The following is a 20,184-nucleotide window of genomic DNA, read 5'->3' on the forward strand; positions in this document are numbered from 1 at the left end:
AAATTAATTGACACCCAGTACATCTATTAACAGTGATTAGATGACTTTTAGTTGCTTCTTTTTGAAGGTAGTTTGCAACTATGGTTCTTCATCAACTGGGCTGCCACACTCTGCGTTTACTCTAGTATACCGCAGTACACTATAACAAGCACTAGAGCATATTCACATTTCTAATGTGACCTGCTGTAACATGAATTTATGCAGAGCTATAAAATGGTGCTCAAAATGGTTTGTTGACTTCCCTCCCTTTCCTGCTGAATCCTGCATCCCATCATGACAGTGATCCCCTGAAGGCATGAACAACCGCTCCATCTCCTGGTGGCTTGGTCAGATCGGACTGCCCCAGTACACCAAGATCCTGGAGAGGGGGTACTATGGGTTAGAGGTAAGACTGGCCCACAGTTGATCACAGTTTAATCTCTGTATATAAACCTGATTAATACCCGACCGTACTGGGTTATAAATTCTTACCTAGGCACAACCCAGGCAGTCACGGTGGGATGTTGGCAACAACACATTAATAGTCTGTGCCTACAGTCCTATTAAAAATAAGGGGAGAATATAGGAGCTTTGTTTTGTTTGTTTCCAACTGCCTGATTACAACACTGAGTAACTATTTAGCATATGGTGACCTGAATCATACTGCAGTGTGGCTCTTTAAAGCAAGGCTTTTTTCCTAAATTCTATTCACTAAAGTGTGAACTGGTCAAATATATTAAACGATTCCCTCCCCCTCAATTCATATTGTTTGTTTTTAACAATTGTACAGTAACTTTGTGGCACTTTGTCCAACTCTTCTGGAATGTTGCATGCTTTCAGACAGCACAATATCAATGCATGGAAAACCACAAGTCTTTAGCAATACATGAACATGTTTTTTGATAGCACTGATTGCACATTCAGTTGGAAGGTAAATTTAATCACAGATCATGCATTTCCCAGGCGAAATGTGAAACCATTGCTTTGAGATCTGCAATTGTGCAAAAAGGTTTCACTCGCAGGCAAGGGAGGTTTGCAGCTGGTTAAGGTTTACATGGTAGAGATGTTATAAAAAATCAATAGAGGACCACTTCAGCCCCCATCCTGTTTTTCCAGGGCCTGGTGTACGTGACCGATGCAGACCTGAAAGAGGCTGGGATTGAGAGCCAGGAGGACAGAGCTACAATCCTGGACCACCTCAGACTACACCAGGACAGGCTGAATGGAAGTACAGGTACCACAGGACTCTCATTGCTCTTACAGGATGATACAAATTTCACTCTGAAAAGGATAGCTGGGACCAGGTAAAGGTCACTGGCCCTTCTTGTTTAATTTAGTGCCATTTTTATTATCTGGCACTAAATTCATTTTCCGTTTAATTTATTTTGATCAATCTAAATATGGTTTCCATTACATTAACCTGTACTTTACCTGGAATAGAAACATAGAAGAAAGCCTGGCTTTTTGTTGGATTGCACATCTTCTGCGGCCTGGCGTTGAGCTTTCTGTTTTGCATCTCCGGACTTTAACAGTTTTATATTTAGGGAATCAGTTGTCCCCAACACCTGGTTTAGAGTGGACTAAAAAGGTCAGGTATTCAAATTGACTAATTAGCCTTTGACTATCTGAAGATTGAAAGCTTGTTTTTCATTTGACCTCAGAAAGTCTCCTCAGCTCCCCAGGCAGAGTGACCCGGAAGCACTCACTGGGCTCCTCCATGGACCTGATCCGATCCAGCAGCCGCCTCTCCGGTCAGAGCTTAAGCCTGTTCCGGCAGAGCTTCCTGCCTCGCCTGCGCCGCAGAGACAAGACGGCCTTTTCCTCCTGCTCCCAACTGGCTACGCTGGACGAGGTCTTCTCACCGCCACTGCCTGGACCCCACAGCAAAAGGGACCACCCTGAGCTCGGACTGTCTTCTACGCTTCCCCCCAGAAGAGGACAGAAGAGGTACCCTGTTCTTAGTGGAGAAAGATCGGGAAACTCTCAATCCGGTACCATTTCTCTGCATACATCCAAAAACACCTGGCATATCCAGAACCCTGTCACATGAAAAAGAACAACCTTGACCTACATCTAATAGAATCATAACAACATCATGCAGAAAACTAAGCAGACTCAGACACGGGCATGGTTTAGCTTGACCTTGTGCAACCAATGGGTCTGAGGCAGATGCTCACAGAAGTGCTGTGGGAAAACTAGACAATTCTGCCTACTCGAGGGCAATCATTTTAATATGGCATTGCCCAGCCCCAGATCCGCTAGCGAGGGAACTCGGCATGCACTACAGAAACGCACATGAAAACGGCACTAAATAAGCTATCATCCTTTCTCAAGGGAACTATACAAGAAGTGCGTCTTATAACCTTAAAGTTTTTCTCTTAATTAACACAGAAATAGGCACTAGTCCTGCACATCTTGTTTCAGTGCACAGTTTGGTTGCTACACAGAATTATTTTTTAAACTGGGCAGGGTTTTGCTAGCTGTTCAAAACCACTGGAAAATCTTATGTCAAAAGCTAAAATTCCATAAAAGACAAGCAAATTATGTTTAATAGCCTCACTGACTCACAGCAAGAGGTTCTGCAGGTATGGTGTTTACACCAAATTAAATCTCACTAAGGACACCTGGTATTAATATATTACAAAGACTCGTACATCTTGGAATTTAAATCCTTACTTAAGCCAGTCCAGGCAGCCAAGATTTCAATAACAGTACACCTCTTCTCTGTGTATATTCAGCAACCATAATCCCTCCTCTAAAAAGTCACCAGTTTGCACTGACATGCTGTATGACAAGCTGCACTATCCTTTAACAAACTTGAATTAGTGTCCAAAAATTAGTGGACAAAAAACGCTTCTTGTGCATTTCAGAGGTCTTTGGTTCAACTGGTTTGTTTGACTAAAAGATAATTGATTTGATTAGGTAATTAACAATCACATTCTTTTGCCAAATATCCAGCAACGGAGTGGAAGGAAAGGTCTGGTATTTGACTCTGTTAAGAAAAGAAGTCCAGATGACTGTCCTGCGGTTGACTCATTGGAAAGCCTTAAGTTGCAATGTTGTAAAAATCCACTAGGTGGAACAATGGGGAGCCAATGGCAGCACCAGTGACAGGGCCTTGGGAAAAGAAGGTTATGAATGTGGTTATCTCTCAGGAACGATTTGTGTTACATTCCCCGAATACCTCAGGAGCTTCGGTGTCGTGTTGAGGTCTGTGGCGCATGCCAGGGCAGGGGAAGACGGGAGAGGAACAGGGGTCAGGTTAGGGGCAGGCAGGAGAAGAACCTGGAGGTGTGTGGACAAACCTCCACGTGTACAATGACTCGACCCTGGGTGCGAGTTCACACACAGAGCCACGGAGGCTGAAGAAGACCGCTGCCAGAATGCATGGATGGATGGATCCGTACTGCTAGAGGGAGTGACTGTTGAAATGAGAAGCACGGCACTGGCATTCACAGTGGTCTGAAGTGCTGCCTCAAAGCACTGGGGTCCGGGGTTCAATTCCAGACCGGGGGTGCGGTGTGCATGGAGTTTGTATGTTCTTCCCATGTTCATGTGGCTTTCCTTTGGGTGCACCAGCTTCCCCCTCACAGTCCAGAGAAATACAAGTAGGTGAATTGGCTTCCGGGAAAATTGGCCCTGGTGTGAGTCTGTGTGTGTGCGTGCGTGCGTGTGTGATGTGTGCCCAACGAGGGACTGGCGTCCTGTCCATCCTGTCGCTTGCCTGGATAGGCTCTGTCTCTCCCAGACCCTGCATTGAAGAAGCAGTCAGAAAATGGATGGGTGACCAAGGCACAGCCAATGGTTGTGGCTTCAGAATTCCCTAGGCTACTTTATATGCTGTCGCTACTATTGTTAACATTACTACAAATAAAATAGCGAGTAATAACGTCATGCCAGACAAATTCCATAATACTAACTAAGACGAAAGTGGAGTGTCGCAATCGTGAAACAGTTAGAAATGACGAACAACGCGCACGCCGTGCCTCGCCTCTGTGTTTGACGTAGTGGTGTTGGGCAAGAGAACTGTATCGTTGTTATGCTGAAGAAATACTTAGCAGTTCTAAGCACTCCTTCTACTGATAAGTGATACAGACTGCTTAACCTGAAGCACTCCGCTGTTGAATCTGTGTCCAAAATGACAGTAAGAGTCTTGGTATGAGGAATCCTGTCTATACAGCTGAGCTCCGTCCATTTCAGCCCCAATTTCTCCTCTTCTAGCCGCGTCGCCCGGAGGCTCACGCAGTTTACTGCGGTTCTGAGTGACGATCGGCTCGTTTGCTAGAGCGACTTGGAAGGTCCAGCCGCATCCCAACACGCTTTACAACCCCCGAGGTGGAAAAGGACGTTCTGGGATGAGAGTGGCACACATGCCAGTTCACTCAAGTAGCTCTGCTGAGTTGGTCAAGCGCCTGCGCGGTGCCAATAGCCCCATGAAGGAAAAGTCACAGCGCACATTGTTTAGTTTTTGTCAGAAACTCCTGAGGTAGATCCCGTCACTATTACTTCTCGATTCACCACTGTGGGCATTGGGGTTAATGGTACAGCCCAGGAAAAGGTGCGGTATGTTTGTCTTCAGTGATTCGAGAAGATAACGATGTGTGTGTACCTATGCTGGTCTTTTCGCGAAGACGGCATGGCGCAACAGAAAGAGGTGTGGAAGCGCCGTTGACGAACGATCACAGCACACGGAAAGGAGCAGCCAAAGTGCTCATCAAGGCAGTGGCAATGTGATTCATTTCAAATTCACCTTGGAACCGATGAGCTGGTTTTTTTTTCTTACGGAGAGAGCGGTCATAGCCTGCATGTCGTTAGGTTGGAAGGGTGTGGAATTTCAGGAATGCCGCAGATAGCGGCGCTCTTCTCGAGGGAGGCGTGGAAAAGCGCTGTGCTGAACTTGTGAGAACTCGTCCGAATCGTACCGTCTCTCCGGGGTGGCAAGAAGAAAAGAAAATAAGGAGGCGAAGAGCGAAAACAGCCTCGGTCTGCTCTGCTCTTAAAAGCCGGGCTTGAAGTCGCTGTGCTGGACGCCGAGTCTGAGGGGCACATACGCGGTGGCGATGCGGGCTCTACAGGTAAGCTGCAGAGCTCCCGATCACCCTTCAGGTAGACATGCTGTCGGTAACCTTGTTATCTCACCTAGTGCCTTTGCGCCGTTTTGTGTTTACAGTTGGCGGGGTAGAGTGTTAATCTTTAACCCCGAAGTTAAACGGTAGGCTAGGGCATTTGTTCTCCTGAAAACGGGTGTTTCATTTGGAAGGGCGAACTTGCGGGATGGGAGCTACCCCTTTCCTAAAATTATTACTTTTGTCCAAACGTCGGTCGGCTAAACGTAGGTCGACACCTAATCTCCCAAGGAGGTTTATTAATTGATTTTGTATTGATTGTGCCACCGCGATTGTTTTTTTTTAGTACTTTATACGAAGGGGGAGACGGTATTTCTGTCTTTACTTTGGTCTGGGTTCTGAACTTCGCCACTGGAAGGCTGCGGATTCAAATCCTACCTGACACCTGACAATTCCTTCAGCACGGAATTTAACTGCAACCCTAATTGTTCCCGTAAAACAGTCAGCTGTATAAATGGGTGCAAATATAAGTTGCTTTGGATAAAAGCGTCAGCCTTTTCATCAATAGCTGGCTTCATTTGGCGTTCGGGTGTTACTGTGCGTGGCCGGTACTGCTCAGCTGATATGATGATATAAACGTCCGCATGTAGATACGGAAAAAAAACTTCTACATATGTTTATACAGTGCTTGCTGTTGTGAATATGGACTGCACATACAGTACCACGTTGTAGAAAAATGAATTTTTAAGGTAGAAATTTATAATATAGTTGTGAATTCTCTTAAAAGTGTAATTGAACTGATTGGCTTCATTGGTAAAAGCCCAGTTGAGACAAATGCTCGCGGATGAGACACTGTAATTAAACACTAGAGGTACAACTGAGAAACAGCTTACTGTTATTCTGTCATGTCTCATCTTAAGTCTGTGCACTTTTTCCAACTGAGTTTAGGAACCTAGTTGTTCAGAGAGCATTTGCACAAATCCCGGTTCAGGAAGGAAACCATCCCGTTGCTATAAATATCAGAACAAAACAGTATCCGAATTTCCGCCTGGTTTTGGCACCAGGTTTATCCTGTAGGCTTCTTTCTCTCCTGACTTCTCTAACCATTGGACATTTTAACAAAATGGACTGAGTGTTGCACTTTGAAATAGCAGAACTGTCCTTGAATAACGTAAGGGATTTAAAGAAACAACCTTCTCTAATCTGTTGAATTAAATGGATTTAGGCATGCACATTTTTGCATAATGTTTAAAAAAGTCCAGTTACTGTGTTACATTTTGTTCAGCACCCACTAACCTATTGGAGAATGAAATGACCCTCTCTGCAGGTACTGTACCATTTAATTTGACTCTTGGGTTCACTTAGGAGGTAATGAAAGGTGCATTCTGGTACGCTGTCAGATCTCGCAGAGCTACATGTGCTCTAGTCCATTTCAGATAGCATTGTAGCCTTCAGTGATGTACCACCTGCATTTTAGAGCTACTCCATTTCTACATGGTCAAATATTACTCTACATTTAAAGCAAAGCCACCGGTATTTGTAGCTCATTCAATTTTTAGTAGTCAAGCGATCTGAGGATGTCATTCAGGAAATTAAAATAGGCTAAACATGCTTTGGTATCTTGTCAATAGTGTAAAGAACAAATCAAGGTGAGTTATACTAAAATGATACAATTCATTAATAAGACCTCACTTGGAATACTGTATTCAGCCTCAGTCATAACGTTACAACCCAGCATTACTGCTATTGTAGAGGCAATGCAATGGACAGCAGCCCGACAATTATGTAAGGGCTTGATTAAGGTATACAGAATCTTGAAAGGTGTTGACCAGCTTCTTCAAGGTCAAGGACTTGGGGACAACAGCAGACATTATGTTAAGGGCCACTCAAGACAGAAAATAGGGGCCCCTTTACACAGGGAAACTGGAACTCTGTTGGACTAAGAGCTGGACTGGATAAGCAGCCAGCAGACAAATGGGTCAGGGGGGCTAATATCCATTCATGTGCGACTGGCTCCTGAGTTAGCACACTGTACAGAGCCTTGGCCTGCATGCTCTCTGCGAGCTGTGGCTCAGAGACCACACCATCGTTTCTGCCTGTCTGTGGAACTCAAGGTATTATGGAATTTGCAGTTTGTCATCCTTATCCGCATACTTCAGTAACTTCAATTGTTAAGAATTATTTTTACACCGGCTGCACATAAGCACGTTAGAGACATTGTAGTTCTAAGAACAACTTTTGATCTTTCGGTTTTCAAGGGGAAAAATGACAGGGTTTGTTTGTTATCCAAATAATTCTCTTCTGTTATTCTGTTTTGTTTCTAGTAAGAGGAAGAGCGTGGGCACATATTTGAGTCAGCTGAAGGTAAGGGACTAAGAAGCTCTGTAAGTGACCTACAGACTACAGACTTCCCTGGCATGTCTGCACAAGCAGCAACAGAAATTACAGCACGTGGGAATTCTGACATCAGTAAGCCGGTTACATCCAGCGTTATACCAGGCTCTGCAATTAGAAAGTTAAAAGGAATGGCAGTTTTGTTTGGGCCACATTGTATTTCTAACCTGTGATGTCTGAATTAGAGAGGCCATGTGCATGTCAGCTTTGAAGTTCTGCGCATTCAGCTTGAACCTTCTAGATTTTTGTTACTATTTCCTCATTTTCCGATGAATGCATTCCTTTTCCAGATTCCTGACCTACCAAATGTAAACCATAGCTAACTGGCACTTAATCCAAAGTGAGAACGGGATAGAATGTTTTAATAGCGTTATTTAGTGTACAGACAGTACGTACGTATTTGTTGTTGTAACCACACATGAATACTGTGGACATGGCACTGACTTACTCTCTTTGTTGGGTTAATGGAGGTGTTTGGGGGCAAGGGAGGGATGGACATGGCGAAAGAAGCCCTGAAGAAGGAGCTGGAGGAGGAGCTGAAGCTGAGCACGGAAGATCTGAGGAGTCACGCGTGGTACCATGGCCAGATCCACAGAGAGGTGCCGTACCAAACGCCCCCAGTGCAGAGACTGATGGGAGAGGGCCTGCTGCTGGGCCAGCCGACCTTTCCACCTGCATTCCATTCCACCGGACAGCGTCCACTTAAAGCCATTAACGAGGCTTGAATTACCTGACCAGTCCTCATCCTATCCTGGACCAGCGCCCATCACCTTAGCCAGTCCCAGTGGATACGAAGGCCTTCAGCCGTTTCCGAAAAACCTCCATAGATTCCGTTGGGTTATTGATGTCAGTCTACTTTCCCAACACGAAAAAGAGAAATGAAAACAAAAGTAACAGTAAAGCACCAGATTCGACAGGACACCTTTCAATCTCTGCACTTCGGTTTAGCAAGTGAAGCTCAATCATTTAAGCTTTATTGTCTAAAGCAATTGCGGGCATAGGTCAGCCTTGAAATGGTACCATATAAAACAAAAATGAACTTTTTATAAGAGTTTTAACAGGAGAGTATACAAAGACTAAGAAAGGATTTATTGCATCTTACTGGTTTGGTTATTAGCTTATTGTTCCAAGCGGTCCCCCCAAACAACTTTCTTGATGGATACAATAAAGTGGCTAGGTAGGTTAATAAAAAAAAGAGGTGTTTTGGTTATTTTTGAGTCTTACACCTAAATGCACTTCCAGTCCCGACCAAGGCTCTTCTACACTGTCACTTGTAGGAAGTGTTTTCTTGAAACATCTTACTGCAGTTGGCCAAACTCCTCCTCATCTCCCTCTCCCTCTCCCTGCAGGCGGCCGGAACCCTGGTGGAGAGAGATGGGGACTTTCTGATCCGGGACTCCCAGAGCAGCTCGGGTGATTACGTTCTGACCTGCCGGTGGAAGGACCAGCCCATGCACTTCAAAATCATCCGCGTGGTGTTACGGCCCAAGAAGGTAACACTGTGCTCCTCCGGCCAGGGATCTCAGCCAGTCAGGCGTCTTTCAACCAGAATTGGCTGAAATTACCTGCTCCACGAAATGTAGTCAAGAAACAGGAAAGATCTGAAGCTCGGAGAAATTAAGGACTTGTTTCCAGTAATAGCAAAAGAAGCTTTTCCTGCTGTGCCCATTGCTTCATAAGTTGAAAGCAGAATTTGTAGAGTGGCTCATACGCCATAAGGCATGGAATCACACAGGAATTATCCCACTATAACAGTTCCACCGTTAAAATGTTTCAAAGATTTGGTCCGGTTATACCAATATGCACAGTAGTGTGAACCTATCTTATGCTTCTCAGTGTTGGTGTACAGCAGTTTGACCCCACCTGCTGCTTTTTAACAATCGATGTGGCTTACAGAAAACTGCCCTAGCTCTATGCCTACATTCGCTCAGGTATATGTTTCAACTTATCTGGAGCACTGTTCCGCAGCAGGGTGGAGTTCGGACTCAAGCTCAGCTGTTTGCATAGGAACAGGCAACTCGTATAAGTGTAGAAATGGATCAATGTGCTGTGCAACAGGAGTCTGACCGTGTCCCACGGCGCTTTGCAGGGCTATTCCCGGGAGCTGTTCCAGTTTGAGCAGGACCAGTTCGACAACGTGCCCGCCCTGGTCCGCTTCCATGTAGGCAGCCGCAAGCCCATCTCCGATGCCTCGGGTGCCATCATCAGCCACCCCGTCAACCGCACCGTACCCTTGCGCCTCACCAGTGAGCCCCAGGGGCGCAGCACCCCCCAGACGGGAGGAGCGGAGAAGCAGACCTCCCAGGGCCCCTCACCCAACAGTGTGAAGCGCCTGAGCCTCAACTCCAGCCAGATGGAGGCCTCGCTCCATAACGGCAGTCTGCTCAGGTGATTCTATCTTCAGTGAGCCTTGAGGGACAGGCTAGCCTGGAATGGCACTGATTTTTGTCTTTGTGGTGAGCCATACGGGCTCCGGAGGAAATATAAAAGAGAAAGCTCCCGTTCCGTGAAATATAGGCAAGGAGCAGGAAAAGTTTGAAGCTCACAGAATTAAGGGGTTGTTTCCGGTAATGGCAAAAGAAGCTTTTTCTGGTGTGCCAATTGTTTCAGGCTGCAGAATTTGTAGGGGGGTTGAACACTTATCCCTACACCACAAGGCTTTGAATCACACATGAATTATCCCAATATACCGGTGGTCCAAGATGAAGTACATTCAGGCACCACTGCTCAACCCCATTACCATGCAATCCGCAATTCCCAAATAAAATGACAGCAGTAAGGCATACAAACCACTTGCTGACACGCGCCGTCAGCATGGAGAGGTGCCGCTGCTTGGGATCTTCATGCAGGAGGGTCGCCAGTCGGCACTGGTGGAAGACTAGTGGTGCAAAGCGGAACCAGCTTGTTGCAGCCTGTTTCACTGAGTCAGTCTGGTAACCGCAGCTCCATTCCGGAGCAGCTTTTTCCCACGGGAACCACCTCTACTTGATCTCTTCAAAAAAAAAAAGAATCAGGGAAAAACAGCCACACAGAGTCTGGTCACCTAATCACAGCACTCCTGCGGTTTGTGTTCAGAGCAGTTCTTCCTCACGGGAGGAGGGTATGTATATTAATTGGGAATTTCCCATTTCCGGTTGTGGCTAACATGTTGCCCTAATAAAAATGGAAGTTGTCCCGTGAAGATAAGTTTCATCTTAATGCAAGTTGAGACAACCATCTTTTTCCTTTTTCTTTCTAATTTCTAATACCCATATTTCATAATTCGGCTGCCTTCAAATGTTTGTTTTAATTTAAACCACACCACTTCATGCAATTTGGAATCTCATGACTACCACAAGGAGAACAAATGCATTACATTCCAACTGAATTGCTCAGCTCATGACCGTAAGAAAACTACAGAAGGTGGTGGAGACAGCCGAAGCGATCACAGATATAGAACCCCCTTCCGTCCAGACCACTTTCAACACACGCTGCCTCAGAATGGAGAATAATGTAACCAAGGATGAAAACCATCCTGGGAACGTACTTTTCTCTCTTCTTCATTCGGGCTGAAGATTTAGGAGTATAAAAGCCCAGGTCTCTAGGTTCAAAGAAAGCTTCTACCCCATAGCCATAAGACTCCAAAACCACACCTCTAAAATTCTCCTACCCCTACTTAAATGCCTCTGTTTTTGCATTAAAGTCTAAATACTGCCACTACTTGAATTTTGCACACTGATGCTGTCTCAGTGATGGTTAAAATTATAGCTGCTACCATGTTTCTGTCTCTTGTCAATGTTATGTCATCGATCATGTCATTTGTCATGTGAAGAAAACACGCAAGTAAGAATTTCATTGTACTCGGGTACAGATGACAAACTTGGACTTGAATGACAGGAAGGGTTGATATCTAATTACTAATTTGTCTGATCCACTTGCACCTACAGTATTTCTATAGCTGGGTATTTTGCTAGAGCAGTTTTAGTGAAGCACTTGGCTCATGGGTATAACAGCAATGTCTTGCATCTCACCTGGGGTTTGAACCCATAACATTCTAGTTTCAAGCTTGGAACCCTGACCACTGCTGCCTATTGGGAATGTGACAGCTTTTTTCACATCAAGATAACTTAATTAGCCAGCTGAATTCATAACTTGAAAATTCTGCTGAATAGTGAAATAAACAGTCTGTGTCTTTATCCCTTTCTCCGTCTGGAAAAAAACAGGGAGAAGAGTGGCAGTCACCCTGCCAGCCTGGAGTGTCTGGGGAGGAGACCTTCTCTGCAATCGGCCCTATCTGATAGCAACCTGCGCTCAGGTAGGAGTACATTTACTGGCTCGCTGTCTCTTCCTGGCCCTTTTTGCACCAGACATTTACCTGTGCACAGGTATGCACACACTCAGGTTGCTACAGAAAACTAAAAAAAACATTGTAAAATAAAAAGCAAGCTTGCAAAGGTCCTACTTAAAATCCTGCTCCAGTTCCTTACCAACCTCCTCATCCTCCACTCTCTCTGTCCAGGTGTTCCCCAATCCTCTCAGTCCAACGGCACAGACAGAGATGGGCCCCCAGTCTCGCCAGTTTTCCGTACAGGTAGTGAACCCCTACTGAACCCCCCTGGAGGATGCCATGCCACCCTACAGCCAGAAGGTGGCACTGCTCTGCGGGGCTCTGACGGACAACTCCATTCCCGGGCGCCTCCAAAGCCCCTCCGGATCTCTGTGATTTTTCCCAACACGCTCACCCCACAATCCTCGGCACCTGCAAGTGACCCCTCCAGCTATTATGGGGAGCTAGTACCAAGAGCACCCCCCCCCTCCTCCTCTCGATGTCACGTGGACCGATTAAGGGCAGAAGAGAAATGGCAGAGCCGGGCCCGGATCACAGAGACTAGCTTTGGGTTCCTAGACTCTGGGGGATCCTCTCTTTTTGTGGAGGATCATGGGATGATTGCCGAGGAGGAGGACCTTGAGGGAGAGCCCCATTTTGTCCGCCCGCAGATTGAGACGACCTCTTGCTTCCGGCTCGACCGGTTCCAGTCACTTCTGCTTCCTGAAAATAACCGACCCCTGGACCCTGGGGTGGTCAAGAGACTTAAAGAGCTTTTCACCAAGAATGATGCCAAGACCACAGCCATGCACATTCTCCATGTGGACTGCAAGGTAACTGATTTACCTGCTAAAATAAGATAAGCACCCTTATCGGAGATCAGTGGTCTTGAGTTCTGGTACTTTTGCTATCCTATGACAGATGTATCCTAAATCTCAACTGTTTTTACAGTTGCCATTGGCTTGATTAAGTTACCAAGAACTGAAATGGAATTAAAGCTAGAAGATGCTGTAGATCTCCCTGGCCAGTCTGTGCTAGAAAAGCCAATGGAAGATTCATTCTCTGGCAGTGTCTAGGCAGACCGTTAGTCCTTTGGAAGAGCCAGCCCTCTGCAGTGCCTTTTCATTCCCTTCAGTAATACTATCTCTGCTGGGCAGGTGGCGCGGATCACTGGGGTCACAGAGGAGCAGAAAAGGCTGATGGGAGTGGGTTCGGGCCTGGAGCTGATCACTCTGCCCCACGGGCGACAGCTGAGACTGGATCTCATGGAGAGGTGATCACCCTGCAAGCATGCATGCACCATTACTGATGGCTTAAGAACTGCAGTCCCATCCTTGCTTTACTCTGTCTCATAATAAGGTGCGCACAGCTCATTGAACCTCAGGTAGTTCATTCTGCTTGACTATGTGAGTCTTATTTCCACCTCTGCCCACCCTCCACGCATAAAATGTCTATTACTGGTCCATTAAAATGTCTTCTTTTCAGGATCCAAATCAACATAATGCTTTCAGCGATTTCAGTTAAAGGTGTTCGAAAGGAATGAGATGGCTGCAGTCTTCTGAATAATGCCAAAGTAATCTTCTCAGGGAGCTAATTTCATTCTGATTATATCAGGCCATGAAGCAAACTAGAGAGCTTATCTCTTTGAAGACTTAGGTCAGAGCAATAAAAAGGGGGTAGCTGCTCATTTTCTTATGGCTGGACTGAAGACAAAAGAATATTTTTATGCAGGCATTGATAGCAACTCCCATCTCATTCCTGGCACACACGAGTCTTCCTAACTGCCCCTGTCCTCCTTCAGGCATCACCTTATCGCCCTGGGCATTGCCATAGACATCCTGGGCTGCACTGGGACCGTCAGCCAGCGCGCCGACGTGCTGCACAAGGTCATCCAGCTGGCTGTCGAGCTCAGACATGCAGCCGGTGACCTCTTTGGTTTCTCTGCCGTCATGAAGGCCTTGGAGCTGCCCCAGGTACAGAGTGCGTTTTGCCTTTGCCAGATAGGGTTCCCAAGTCACAAGGTACAAAAATGGGTTTCATTACACAGCACCCCTCACCCTGCCAGAGCTGCCCAGAGTGTAGTGCCTCACATAAGCAAGTGGTAGGCAAGGGGTTAATAAAAAAGTATCAATGTTTTATCAACAAAAACATCACAAGGTGCTGTATCAGATAAAGTTACAGAGGAACAAAAGTCCTGGAAAAGCACATTTTTAAATGTATGCTGTAAGAGTAAGCAGTTAACATCCCCGATTATTTTGGGAAAAGCATTCTGCAGCCCAGAAAGCTTTGTCACCCACAATTCTAAATCTGGTCTTAGAAACACTTAAGAGCCAGTGGATTGAAGGGAATGAGAAAATTCCTTGTATTTAATGTCAGCAATACAGGGAGGTCGGATTGGAGTTAGAAGAGATATTCAAGGCTTAAAGATGACAAATAATTAGTAATCACGTCTGGAAGCCAATGCAGTGATACCAGAAAAGAAGTGCCTGCTGAGTTTTGATCCTACTGTAGTTTAAAAATGTTTTCACAAGTCCAGAATGCATGGCACCGCAGTAATCAAAGACAAACATGGACTTCATTAAGAGCACCCAGCTGAGAAATATTAAGAAAGAAGATATCCTGGTTATGTCACATATATAGTATAGGCTTTAAAAACACAAGATATTGAATTCTGGTGTGTTTGATAATTAAGACTTGCAAATACCTACCGTATTTGGAATTGCAAGTTGAATGTTTTTCACGCCTGAGCCTGCAGTCAGAAACCTCACAACCGCACACAGGGGAGAATGAGGAATTGTGGATAGGCTAAGCTTAAGAGTGCTGAAACTTAATGGAGACAGTTTCAGACAAAAGTAACACTCCTCCCATCAGATTAACTATAGTGTATATAGTCAGTATACATCATAAAACTATGCAAAACAAACCTGCCAACTTGCGAATCTCCTCTGAAATGAGCAAGACGCAGCCTGTCAGGCAGCAATTCCCGTGTGAATGGTATGCACACAATTCTCCCTGCACGAACACAGCGCTCCACACTTATGCTAAACCACCTAGGGCCAAGAGCTCAGTTAAGCCATGTTTGGGTTGGGTCGTTGCTTGGGTATGTTCCTAGTTGCTGACAATCAAATTTTAAACCACTGCAAGAATGACCGCAATTTCATTTTTAAGACAATGTAGCTGGTGGCTTGAAACAGAAATCAAGACCAGGAAACCCTGGTTTCCTTCAAGAAACTTATGAATGCACATATGCAACATCCAAGTTTGATTTATAGAGCACACACAGCAATCGAATGGGTGCTAAGTACCAAAAGGGACAGATGGGTGAAATGGCCGCCTTTCTAAACTATGTTCTCGTGACCTTTTCTTCTCCTGCCCATTAGGTGACGCGGCTGGAGATGACCTGGCGCGACCTGCGAAGGAACCACACGGAAAGCGCCATTGCCTTCGAGAAGAACCTCAAGCCCTTCATGAAGGCTCTCAACGAGGGCCAAGGTACAGCAGCCGGCCACCCCCCAGTGCCCTTCCATGCTTCCAAAAGGGCAGCCCCTTTCCCCTCAAGCGAGCCATCGAGCTGCTTTCTGCAGCGCTTTAATAAGGCTTTTAAATTCCTCAGTTCCAGATGAGACATCTCCATGCCACATAGCCCTGCCCCACGTGCTGCCACTGCTGAAGCTGATGGAGGGAGTCGACCTGGGCGAGCATACCGAGCGGGGCTGTGAGCTGCTGCTGAGGACTCTAGAGGCCGCCCGCTCCTTCAGCACCAAAGCAGAAGCCTACCAGGCCCAGGCTCAGACCCTGCTGTCAGGTGAGACACGCTGGAGCCACACACACAGCTAGGACTCTGCTGAACTCCCCACCACACGGAACACCTTAATCGGTCTGGATCAGGTGTACCCGGATTCCCCACCATTGCAAATCTTTGATCCATCTAATCTTTACTGACTGATGCAATCTGCTGCATGAGGGTTAATTAACCTGGATCAATTCAGTACTTACTAGAAGATACAAAGTCCAAAGTACATATGACACAATGTAGGTGTCAAGGCAGACACACCCGGGCCTAGCCCTTGGGTCGGTCAAGGCTTGCTATTGAGACTGTTGTATTGTTATTGAGGCAGCATATTGAGACAAATCGTAAACATTCTGGAAGCATTCAGCCAGACTACAATTTCATATGTTTTCTGATTTTATCAGTGTAACAGGATCTAAAATACTGCGCACTGCTGCATTTTGCAGAAAACTGCCAAGCTGAAAAACAATGGATGTAGGAATTTCCTACAAGAACTCTTCCTGCTTGTGCATTCTTGTGCCATGTCAAAAGGCCACTGGCTGATGCATGTGTCACTCCCTTGTCAACTACAGGTTGGGAACCAATCCCAGAGCTGCTCGAAGCGTTCCACACAGAGTTTGCACTCCGCCTCCTGTGGGGACAGAAGGGCGCGGAGCTGGAGCAGAAGGAGCGCTATGAGAAGTTCAACAAGATCCTGAGCGTGCTGTCGGACAAACTGGAGCCAGTGGAATCAACCAAACACTAAACACACCCTCCTGCCACAATGCAGATCCCATGGTGTCTGCACAAGCTGCTGGAGCACGTTTTTTAACCCACAATTACAAGTGGTCCATTCTGCCAATACAGAGAATGATTGCAATAATGTTTATTTTACATTGTGACTTTCATGATGCACCACCACAAAACATTTTACATTATGCACAGGCATTACGGAAAACCTGGCTACAGTCCTGAGCTGAGTGGAAAACCTGTGTAGAAGTCTGAAATGATTGCCTTCTTAGACTACCATTCCTGTCCAGGCAATACCCAACTCCAGACAGAAAATGCAGAGTCTCACTACTGTGACTGGGAATTGCAAACAAAAAATCAATTTTTAATATTAAAATAACGTCTTGCGCCTGCTAAAAATCTACTGTTGCTAAACTGTCTTATTCCAAATCCCATGGATTAAGGAAAGTCTTAAGTGGCAGCATAGTAGCAGACCTTTCCTAAAGGTAATGGTTGAGCTCAAATCACCTTGTAGTTCTTGGCACATTCCACTGCAGAACCTGCCTGACCAAACACCATCACTGAACTTCTGACTGGACTGGGGAGTTCACTACAATAGCACACACATATGTAACACCCAAGTTTCATTTATAGAGCACCTCATCATTTCAAACCAATCTTAAGTCAAAAGGGGGCTTTCTAATAAACATTCCATCTTTTCAAAATGTAATGTCTGTGGATGAATGCCTAAAGATAAGATATTTACAGTACATCTTACCTTCTAATTACCTTCTAATAATTGCAAGAATTACAGAAAGGGTTTATGTACATAGCAGTACAGCACAATTTTATAATATGTTCTGTCTGACCCAAGAGCCAACATGTTTTGTGTACAGTGGCATGAGAATGTGGCTGGAGTATATGTGTACATATCAGCATTCAAGAATTCAAGGGCTACGTTCAGACTGCTATGTACAACTCCAGACTGCACAGGCAAAACAATTAAGTGTGCAAAACATTCATTTTTAATCTTAAGCCTCACTTCACATCAAACTCAATTCAGGATAAAACTGAATCTTGTGCAGGTGAGTGTCGGTGTTTTTTTTTTGGTCACTGCCGAATAAGCACATTAAGGGCAAACTGCCTCTATTATTGAGTACTTAGCTGCACAAAAAGTAAAATGGAAGACTGCTAAATGAAATGCTTGCATACCGAGATCACTTTTTCAGTTCTTTGAATGCGTTTGTCATGTATGTTTTTATACATGCAAGGCTAGAGTAAAAAGGGAGGTGGTGTAATTTTAGCTTTATTAATATGCACTTTTTTAAAATAAAGGACTATGGTTTAATAAAATGCTGAAATGGAAGTAATTTTAACTCCAGTATTCTTTCAACAATGTTAGCACTGTAATCATGTCAAGAACTTTCCATTACATAACACAAGGTGGATTCTTCCACAGACATCTGAAAAAAAGAAAGAAATCCAGACGAGTTATTTTTTAAAACGTGATCATTTATATCCCATTGAAATAATGGAAACTGTAGGCAATATTTGTTTCAAACTATGTACAACACACTATAATAAGAGAGAAGGCACCAAGATTCATGGAGTGTGATCGTCTACTTAGGGCACACACACGGACAAGAGTTCAATCTCCTTCTTAAACATAAAAATCCATTTGCACTTTAAAAAGTTTAGCCAGATCCAGAATGGAATCAGTCTCAAGAGGATAACCGTGGTAAAGTGGTAGCTAAAATATATTATTTCTCACATATAAATACGACAGTCCTAACAGTTTGCATCGTTTTCCTTTTTAATTTTCCCTCTCTCGCCCGGGGGTTTTGACGGAGGAGCCCACCCCCTGTTTTCAAAGAATATAAAGTGACAGAAACTGGAGACCGTGTTTAGAGCAAAACTGAAATGAGATGTCTTTACCGGAGAAAGGAGGGCAGCTGAGATGTTTGCAAAATGAGAACAGACATCGGAAAGAGAGACAGCTGCACCTATGGCTGTCGGGGAGTGTGTTAACCAGGCCCATACAAATAAAGACTCCTCTGTGCAGCCAGCCTGGACTTCGAACCCACTGGAAATCTGGCTGAAGCGCTTCACGCCGATTAGGAGTCTTCATTCCTCAAGGTGTGTTCAGGGTGATGCATGATGGACGTCATTAAGTTTTTCAGGTGCAGCAGCGGCAGCAGCAATAACTGACAAAAAAAAATAAAATCTTTCCCACTCAAGCTTCTCCCGTTCCAGGTGCGCGGTGGCAAGATTTACAGGAGGGAGAAGGCCGCACCCGCGCCGTTGGAGAGAGGAAGGAGAAGACGGTGGTGCCGACTTAGTCAACATTACAATCTGCGACACCCACCGATTAACCCAACCCTTTAGCCACTGGGTCTAACCCTCCAGCACACAAACAATTCCCAGGAAAATCTGTCGGCTTCAGTGGTGAGTGGGTGAGGGTGAAGACGTACCCCGTGGAAAAAGAATTTCCCCCTTTAATCAATAGCAGTATCGATAATATCGAATTTACTTTGAATTATGGAGAACTTTTCGCAGGGAGACAGCAGAACAGCTTCAGTACATTGGACTGGAAGGTTTAGTTTAGCCAAAATGGGGCCGAAGACACCCGTTTCTGGATACACCAGATTAGACCAGATTAGCACAAGGGATTGTTTTCGTATTCCAGGAAACGCGAGACTGGCCAGACCTTTGGCGGGGGCGGGTCACACAAACAAGCCCTTGGGGTGAGAAATGTAAAAACGGACAGCAGCCCTCATTTCCCTTCTTTAGTGGCACGACAGACCAGGTTGGCTTCTTTTAAAACAACGGGGGTTATTTGGTGAACCCGTTTCGCAAAACGCCAACCAAAAAATTAAAAAAATAAAAACATCAACATTAAATATTGCTTATCCACGCCAGAGCTTCGGCTTTCTTGGGACAAAATCCAGTCAGTGGCAGAACTGGGAGCTCCGCCTTTTGTTTTTACTTTCGATTGGTTTCAGCGTCTCCCTTCATGCCTCCCTGCCCACTGTCCACCTGCTCTCTCTCTGTCTCTTCCCCACCACCGGGCTCGGCCGCTTTCCTGAAAGGCGACCCCCGCTGGACTCTCCTCAAATTTCAACAGAAAGCACGGAGAAACTACTCCTTTTTTTCCGGGTTGCGTTCTTGCTGCTCTGCTCGGCTCTGCGTTTGAAGAATGCGGACTTCCTGTCGGCTGCCGGGGGCGGCTTCCTGCTTCAAGCTGGGTGGCGTGTGTGGTGGTGGCGGTGGCGGTGGGAGGAGGGCGGCGAAGATCACTTCCTGTGCAGGGTGATTTTGACGTAGGAGGTGGGGATGTAGCCCTCGTCGCCATTGGCTCGGCGCACCCTGGTCCAGCCGTCTCCTTTGTCCTCCTCAACCACGCTGAAGATCTCCCCGTCAGTCATGGAGATGGTGCCCTCGCTGGAACCTGGAAGAGACAGCCAGTGTCAGAGGCCTGGGCAGCGGGCACACAGACCCGGGCTGGGCTCGAACCCTCGGGCAGCACTGCTAACGGAACCCCCCTCCCGAGCTGCTGTTTACCGAGGACACCTCAGGGCTTGAGCACAGCGCGGTTTTGCATACACACACTGATGCAGCCACTGCCAACGTTAAAAAATGAGCCGGGAGAACTTTGCTGTGCAGTACTCGGACTCGTGGTTCTGTTACAGATTAAAAATGGAAAAACAACGCACTAACGCCACCTACTGCTGCCAGAGACCGTGATCAGGGCTGCTAACGCAACAGCACAGCCCCACACCCTGCAGAACTCCAGCGATAATCACGATCCTCCATTCTCTACAGAGCGACACAACCCCCGCTACGCACGGGACAGCTCAGAGCTTCCTCCTCCCTGCTGCACCGCCCAGGCCGAGAGACACCGGGTGCAAACCGGGCCCGAGACACTGAATTCGAACCGGGCC

The 20,184-nt window shown here is 46.0% G+C and overlaps 2 protein-coding genes across 3 annotated transcripts in view; one reads left to right on the top strand and one right to left on the bottom strand.

Moving 5' to 3' along the window:
* Nucleotides 1–295: 295 nt before the first annotated feature.
* Nucleotides 296–17,596, top strand: sh2d3a (SH2 domain containing 3A). Its single transcript, XM_088932317.1, has 14 exons — nucleotides 296–385; nucleotides 1,096–1,213; nucleotides 1,641–1,926; nucleotides 7,370–7,409; nucleotides 7,910–8,038; nucleotides 8,789–8,932; nucleotides 9,529–9,827; nucleotides 11,642–11,733; nucleotides 11,938–12,578; nucleotides 12,903–13,018; nucleotides 13,547–13,718; nucleotides 15,126–15,237; nucleotides 15,359–15,550; nucleotides 16,108–17,596. Exons 1-14 carry the CDS (start codon nucleotides 296–298, stop codon nucleotides 16,278–16,280), a joined length of 2,604 nt encoding a protein of 867 aa, XP_088788443.1. The 3' UTR covers nucleotides 16,281–17,596.
* trip10a (thyroid hormone receptor interactor 10a) overlaps nucleotides 17,534–20,184 on the bottom strand; it is a 47,105-nt gene continuing 44,454 nt past the window's right edge. For both annotated transcript variants that reach the window (XM_088932319.1, XM_088932318.1), the window contains one exon: nucleotides 17,534–19,691. In XM_088932319.1, the coding sequence (XP_088788445.1) occupies nucleotides 19,537–19,691 (155 nt within the window). In that variant the 3' untranslated portion in view covers nucleotides 17,534–19,536. The remainder of the gene's footprint in view (nucleotides 19,692–20,184) is intronic.

This window comes from Atractosteus spatula, chromosome 14, assembly GCF_055471065.1.
Source record: "Atractosteus spatula isolate fAtrSpa1 chromosome 14, fAtrSpa1.hap1, whole genome shotgun sequence".
Lineage (NCBI taxonomy): Eukaryota > Metazoa > Chordata > Actinopteri > Semionotiformes > Lepisosteidae > Atractosteus > Atractosteus spatula.